The sequence below is a fragment of the Oncorhynchus kisutch genome, unplaced genomic scaffold, assembly GCF_002021735.2.
Source record: "Oncorhynchus kisutch isolate 150728-3 unplaced genomic scaffold, Okis_V2 scaffold2271, whole genome shotgun sequence".
Lineage (NCBI taxonomy): Eukaryota > Metazoa > Chordata > Actinopteri > Salmoniformes > Salmonidae > Oncorhynchus > Oncorhynchus kisutch.
The window spans coordinates 1-7,880 of NW_022264216.1; the positions used below are offsets into that span (position 1 = coordinate 1).

At 42.8% G+C, this 7,880-nt stretch overlaps 1 protein-coding gene across 1 annotated transcript; it reads right to left on the reverse strand.

The window, feature by feature from the left end:
* Positions 1-242: 242 nt before the first annotated feature.
* LOC116369658 (V-type proton ATPase subunit e 2-like) lies at positions 243-1,565 on the reverse strand. The gene is given in 5 exon segments (XM_031819566.1): positions 243-374; positions 639-738; positions 949-996; positions 1,371-1,408; positions 1,410-1,565. Coding segments are annotated over 4 exon segments (240 nt in total). The 5' UTR covers positions 1,470-1,565; the 3' UTR covers positions 243-374; positions 639-644.
* Between the last annotated feature and the right edge of the window lie 6,315 nt (positions 1,566-7,880).

The window sequence follows — 7,880 nt, forward strand, 5'->3', positions numbered from 1 at the left end:
TTGCATTCTGTTCAACATTTTGTATCAAGACTGGCCAAATGTGCCTAATTGTTTTTTTCATAACTTTTCAAGTTCATAACTCCTCAAACAATAGCATGGTATTCTTTCACTGTAATAGCTACTGTAAATTGGACAGTGCAGATTCTCTCCTATCTGACTTGACTGCTGCAGGTTCAGATGGCGATGCAAAACATTCTGACAACGTTGCAGTGACGTAAGAAAGACATTGGGATGGAGGGATAGAGGAATGTAGCCGGGGATGTAAAGAGGAGGGTATAGACGGGTTTCAGGAGTCAAGTTGTAAAAGAATCCAGTCCAGGATGGATGAAGGAAATGAAGATATGTGTCAACGGAGCATCAAAGAGAACCCAACCCTGAAGAGAGAAAGAGAGAGATTCTTTTTACAATAATTTTTGTGGGGTTTTATGTGTTTTATTGAGCTAGGCCAGTGAAGAGAAGACAGGAAAGGTAGGAGAGACTGCGAGTCTGAATGACAGTAGGTCAGATTCCAACCCATGCCATCTCTGGTATCCTAGGCTGTGAGGGTCAGGGTTCGCGGCCCTGACACATTAACGCTTATTATTGAAAGCTATTATACAGTGCTATGTCAGGCGTTATAATTAGACAGTACGACTGACCTGGTGTTACTCCCAGAAGTAGCGGAGGTACCAGATAGTCTCGTTCTTCAGCTGAGGTCCAAACAGAGGGTTGGCCTGGGCTAGGATGGCTATCAGCCAGCTGCACACACACACACACACACACACACACACACACACACACACACACACACACACACACACACACACACACACACACACACACACACACACACAGTAGAGAACCTGGCATTAACTTATACAGCAACTAGAGAACCTGACATTAACTTATACAGTAAGTAGACTTAGAGATAACACAGAGTAGAGAACCTGACAGGACATCCATACTCACAATAACCAACAACAAACAGCTGTCAAGATCAAACTAGTGATGACAACCCTGTGAACAGAAAGAGTTAATACACATTACCATATCAGCTATCATCGCAAACACACACTATAACCTGCTTAATATGAACGACATCTTTGATATACAGTAGCTACTACTGTGACAACTGCATTGCGAGCGGGCCAACAGCAGGGATGAGAGAGAGAGAGGATCGATGCGTATAAGGCTTCTGTCCAGGGCCCACTGTTTCCATCCCGTTCATTCATTACAATCCGAGATATAGGAACATATCCTTACAATGCTAAATATTTGCCTTAAAAAAGCGAATATAAATATTTACCAGATACCATAATCAGATTACCATTATACACCATTTTTCGCTTCTGTTATGCGTTTGTATGGATAACGGTAGGTAGGACACCTACCCTCGGTTTGGTCCTTTGGGCACGAAAAAGGGTGCTACCAATACCAACGAGCGCCCATAACGTGGTGAAACAGATCATCGGCAGCGCGAAAGAGCCCATCGTTACACCGAATAGATCACCGGCTGAAAGATAAATAAATATCAAATTGTGTCCTTAGCTAGAACAACAGCATCAACGGGTCCGCTGCGTTCCTAATCAAGACCCCCTTGCAGTTTTCTCCCGCCTTCTCCCATTAAAACGCCTCTGATTGGCCGGGAGCATTGTGATTGCAGTCTTTGATTGGTTTAGATTGTGTGTGCGTCAGTATTAAGAAAGGAGCGACTGGCTAGTGGAATGCGTATAGGCCTAGTCTGACAGCAGATCGGAAGTGAAATGTAACAGTAACAAATTGTTGACACAATGTAACAATGTTGCCGAGTTAAAAGTAAGTATAGTTTGGACCACACTTTTCCCTAAAATTAATACACTGGTCACTGTAATGGCCTTGGTTTATAGCTAATTATAAACTGGGTAATTCGAGCCCTGAATGCTAATTGGCTGTGGTAAATCAGACTGTATACCAGGGGTATGACAAAGTATGTAATTTTACTGCTCTAATTACATTGGTAACCACTTTATAATATCAATAAGGCACCTCGGGGGCTTGTGACATATGGCCAATATACCACGGCTACGGGCTGTATCCAGGCACTCCACATTGCGCATAAGAACAGGCATTAGCCGTGGTATATTGGCCATATACCACACCTCCCCTGGCCTTATTGTGTAATTATAAACTGGGTGGTTCAAGCCCTGATTGCTGATCGGCTGAAAAGCCGTGGTCTATCAGACCGTATACCATGGTATGACAAAACATGCATTTTTACTGCTCTAATTTAGTTGGTAACCAGTTTATAATAGCAATAAGGCACCTCAGGGGTTTTAGAATATATGGCCAATATGCCACAGCTTTGGGCTGTGTTTTAGCGCTTCGCGATGCGTCGTACCTAAGAACAGTCTTCAGCCATGGTAAAGCCATGGTACAGCCATGGTAAAGCCATGGTACAGCCATGGTAAAGCCATGGTACAGCCATGGTACAGCCATGGTACAGCCATGGTACAGCCATGGTATTGGCGATATACCACACCCCCTTATGGCCTTATTGCTTAAATATAATATGCGTAATCCGTCGGTTATTTTCAATGTGTTGCCACATTTAATAGCATAAATGCCAAGTAACAAACAACATGTGACTGAATGCTAAGTAGCCATGTTCCCAGCTGCTGTCATGCTGTAGCGCAAGTCAACAGCATGACTTCACCACAGACACGGATTTAGTTTTGTACTGTAGGAGATCTACATCTTTTCTCATACACTGAGTATAGCAAACAATAGGAACACCTTCCTAATGTTGAGTTGGGCCTTCATCACAGCCTCAGTTCGTCAGGGCATGGACTGACTCCACAAGGTGTCAAAAGTGTTCCACGGGGATGCTTCAAATGCCTCCCACAGTTGTGTCAAGTTGACTAGATGTCCTTCTGGTGGTGGACCATTCCTGATACACACAGGAACTGTTGAGTGTGAAAACCCCCAGCAGTGTTGCAGTTCTTGACACAAACCAATGTGTGTGGCACCTAGTACCATATCCTGTTCAAAGGCACTTTTCTTCCATTCACCCTCTGAATGGCACACACACACACACACACACACACTTAATGTCTCAATTGTCTCAAGGCTTAAAAATCCTTATTTAACCTGTCTCCTCCCCTTCATCTACACTGGTTGAAGTGGATTTAACAAGTGACATCAATAAGGGATCGTAGCTTTCACCTGGATTCACCTGGTCAGTCTGTCGTGGAAAGAGCAGGTGTTCTTAATGTTTTTTATACTCAGTGTATATATAATAAATATAGCTGGACAATGTTACTAATGGAATCATAACAGCATTATTTCTCTTCACACCAGATTAGTTCCTTTTCTCCAGGATCTCCAGCACTACTTTCAATTGAATTGAATTGAATTTTATTTGGGTTAAAAAATAATGCATCCAACAAGATGTGCATTTGTTTACTGAAGGATAACATGTGAAAGCATTATATAGGCCCAATGAAAACACTTATTTCCATAGTGGTCCTAGATGGTAGCCTGGGTACCGGTCTTTTTGGGGTAACATCCTTGTCACTGCTGTCATTTGGCAAAAAAGACACGGAGTGTCAGGGAGTGTTTCTCCTTTGCCAAGATAATCTATCTACCTGACAGGTGTGGCATATCAAGAAGCTGATTAAACAGCATTATAATTACACAGGTGCACCTTGTGCTGGGGATAATAAAAGGTCACTAAAATATGCACAAAACACAATGCCACAGATGTTTCAAGCTTTGAGGGAGTGTGAAATTTGCATACTGACTGCAGGGATGTCCACGCCAGCCTAACCTACACATCCAGCGTCTTCACCAGCGGGATCGTCTGAGACCAGCCACCCGGACAGATGATGAAACTTAGGAGTCTGTCGGTAATAAAGCACTTTTGTGGGGAAACACTCATTCTGATTGGCTGGGCCTGGCTCCCCAGTGGGTGGGGCTATGCCTTCCCAGGCCCAGCCATGGCTGAGCCCCTTCCCAGCCATGTGAAATACAGTTATATGAACTGTAACTCAGTAAACTCATTGAAATGTTTGCATGTTGCTTTTATATTTTTGTTCAGTATATGTTGAAAGCAGGTGCTTCCACACAGGTGTGGTTTCTGAGTTGATTAAGGAATTAACATCCCATCATGCTTAGGGTCATGTATAAAAAATGCTGGGCAGGGCATGAGACAGCATTTTCCACCACCGTCAAAAAAACACCAAATTCTGGAATTTATTGTGAAAGAATGGTGTCACATCCCTCCAATATAGAGTTCCAGAGACTTGTAGAATCTATGCCAAGGCACATTGAAGCTGTTCTGGCTCGTATTAAGACACTTTATGTTGGTGTTTCCTTTATTTTGGCAGTTACCTGTATGCGCTCCATTGTATCAACTGTAGGGTTGTACTGCCAAACTACATTCTGTACATTTCCTTTTCAGACAAAGGGCATAGTGTTACATCACCTCCCGTTGAAATCTAGCCAGACTCCCTCTCTCTTTTCTCTCTCTCTCTATCTCTCTCTGTGTATCTATCTACAGTGTGGCAAAAAAGTATTTAGTCAGCCACAAATTGTTCTCCCACTTAAAAATATGAGAGAGGCCTGTAATTTCCATCATAGGTACACTTCAACTATGACAGACAAAATGAGGAAAGAAAATCCAGAAAATCACATTGTAGGATTTTTAATGAATTTAGTTTCAAATTATGGTGGAAAATAAGTATTTGGTCACCTACAAACAAGCAAGATTTCTGGCTCTCACAGACCTGTAACTTCTTCTTTAAGAGGCTCCTCTGTCCTCCACTCATTACCTGTATTAATGGCACCTGTTTGAACTTGTTATCAGTATAAAAGACACCTGTCCACAACCTCAAACAGTCATACTCCAAACTCCACTATGGCAAAGACCAAAGAGCTGTCAAAGGACACCAGAAACAAAATTGTAGACCTGCACCAGGCTGGGAAGACTGAATCTGCAATAGGTAAGCAGCTTGGTTTGAAGAAATCAACTGTGGGAGCAATTATTAGGAAATGGAAGACATACAAGACCACTGATAATCTCCCTCGATCTGGGGCTCCACGCAAGATATCACCCCGTGGGGTCAAAATGATCACAAGAACGGTGAGCAAAAATCCCAGAACCACACGGGGGGACCTAGTGAATGACCTCCAGAGAGCTGGGACCAAAGTAACAAGCCTACCATCAGCAAGGGCATTGAAGATGAAACGTGGCTGGGTCTTTCAGCATGACAATGATCCCAAACACACCGCCCGGAAATGAAGGAGTGGCTTCGTAAGAAGCATTTCAAGAGTGGCCTAGCCAGTCTTCAGATCTCAACCCCATAGAAAATCTTTGGAGGGAGTTGAAAGTCCGTGTTGCCCAGCAACAGCCCCAAAACATCACTGCTCTAGAGGAGATCTGCATGGAGGAATGGGCCAAAATTCCAGCAACAGTGTGTGAAAACCTTGTGAAGACTTACAGAAAACGTTTGACCTCTGTCATTGCCAAACAAAGGGTATATAACAAAGTATTGAGAAACTTTTGTTATTGACCAAATACTTATTTTCCACCATAATTTGCATATAAATTCATAAAAAATCACTACAATGTGATTTTCAGGATTTTTTTTCTCATTTTGTCTGTCATAGTTGAAGTATAACTATGATGAAAATTACTCATCTTTTTAAGTGGGAGAACTTGCATAATTGGTGGCTGACTAAGTACTTTTTTGCCCCACTGTATGTCTGTCTGTCTGTCTGTCTCTCTCTGTATCTCTCTTTCTCTCTGTCTCTCCTATATATATATATATACAGTACCAGTCAAAGGTTTGGACACACCTACTCATTCCTGAGTTTTCTTTATTTGTACTATTTTCTACATTCTGTACATTTCCTTTTCAGACAAAGGGCATAGTGTTACATCACCTCCCGTTGAAACCAAGCCAGACTCTCTCTCTATCTCATCATCTGTCTGGTATGATACCATGTCAACATGACATGTCCTATGCCTTAACAGACATGCTACAATGTCATAAGAATGTCACAAAAAACCTGTAGGCAACAAACAGAGATTTTATTTACATTTTATGGCATAAATCATCCCCATACATTTCCAGAAATGCTATTGACAGCTAGAGGAAACCTAATAGATCAACATTGAAGATGTGGATTAAGCCTAGTCCAGGACTAAAAAGCATTCTCATTTACAGATTTTAAATTGAAATAACTTTTTAGTCCTGGACTTGGTGTCTGGGAAACAGGGCCTAATTTAAATAAATAAATGATTGAATGAACTCTGACCTACAAAGCAAACCAATCAATGTTTAGATCAGGGGTAGGCAACGAGATTCAGAGGCGGGACGATTTGTGTCGGAGCAGATGGTTGGGGGTCCGGTACATAATAATCATTTGGTTGTCTGCTTTCCCCCTGCCGCAAGGTACTACCAAGGACACCTTGACTTGTGTGTACACTGTGACATTCAACACTGTGACATTCAACACTGTGACATTCAACACACACACACACACACACACACACACACACACACACACACACACACACACACACACACACACACACACACACACACACACACACACACACACACAAGCACACACACACACACACACACACAAGCACACAAGCACACACACACACACACAAGCACACATTCACACACTTGAGTCTGTTTGTTTTGTCCATAGAAATTTTTACATATTCAGATGTCACTGCATCCTTCCAAGTTCTTTGTGTCATCTCTAGCTGTGTAAACACATTATCACCAGTAAAACACCAGTCTCTAGCCCCATAGAAAAGCCTCTCCACACCAGGGTCTCTAGCCCCATAGAAAAGCCTCTCCACACCAGGGTCTCTAGCCCCATAGAAAAGCCTCTCCACACCAGGGTCTCTAGCCCCATAGAAAAGCCTCTCCACACCAGGGTCTCTAGCCCCATAGAAAAGCCTCTCCACACCAGGGTCTCTAGCCCCATAGAAAAGCCTCTCCACACCAGGGTCTCTAGCCCCATAGAAAAGCCTCTCCACACCAGGGTCTCTAGCCCCATAGAAAAGCCTCTCCACACCAGGGTCTCTAGCCCCATAGAAAAGCCTCTCCACACCAGGGCAGCAATAGGAAAATGACAGTAGAGGGTTTAGTCATATTAAAGCTCTATAGCAGCTCATGGTTATCATGTCACTGCAAGAATGGTGATGGTCATTCCTTCATTCTAGAATCAACTCTTTTTTTCTATGGGTTTTACATTCATCATCTCTCTTTATTGCTCTCTCTCTCGCTGTCTCTCTCCCACTCCCTCTGTCTACCTACTTCTTCCCTCGCTCGTTCTTTCTCTATGACAGTGAACTATCGCCACCTAGTGGTTTAAGGGATACTTTACTGGTCTGACTATGGACTCCAGGCTGTAACTTTACCCGGGTTGTTTACCGGACACAGATCATGTCAATGTACTAGAATAAATTCGTATAACACTACAGTATATTGTAGCGTTCAGTTTTTTTCACCAAATGTCCTTTAAGTAAGTAGGAACTGAAGTTTCAATATCCCGAAACAAGCATATCAAAACATGTTTCCTTTCAAAGCTCCCCTGATATTTTTAATGAAATTCACATCACAGTCCGCGGTTAATTTTAAGTTTCAGCTTTCATTTATTCATCTTCAGATGATATCTGAGTTTCATTATTGCTTTGCCAAGAGAGTGGTCGTGGCAGGCAGACACATGCCCACATGCAGGAAACGTTGCGGTCAAGCTAGTCTCGTGTAGCCCTACCTAACTATACAAGCTTTCCATGCGCAACCACACTTAGGAACACGGTATCAGGTGGAACTCGGATTTGGACGAGAGAGCGCTCGTAAAGCTTAGTGTAGAGGCGCATAGATTCTGTCTGTCGG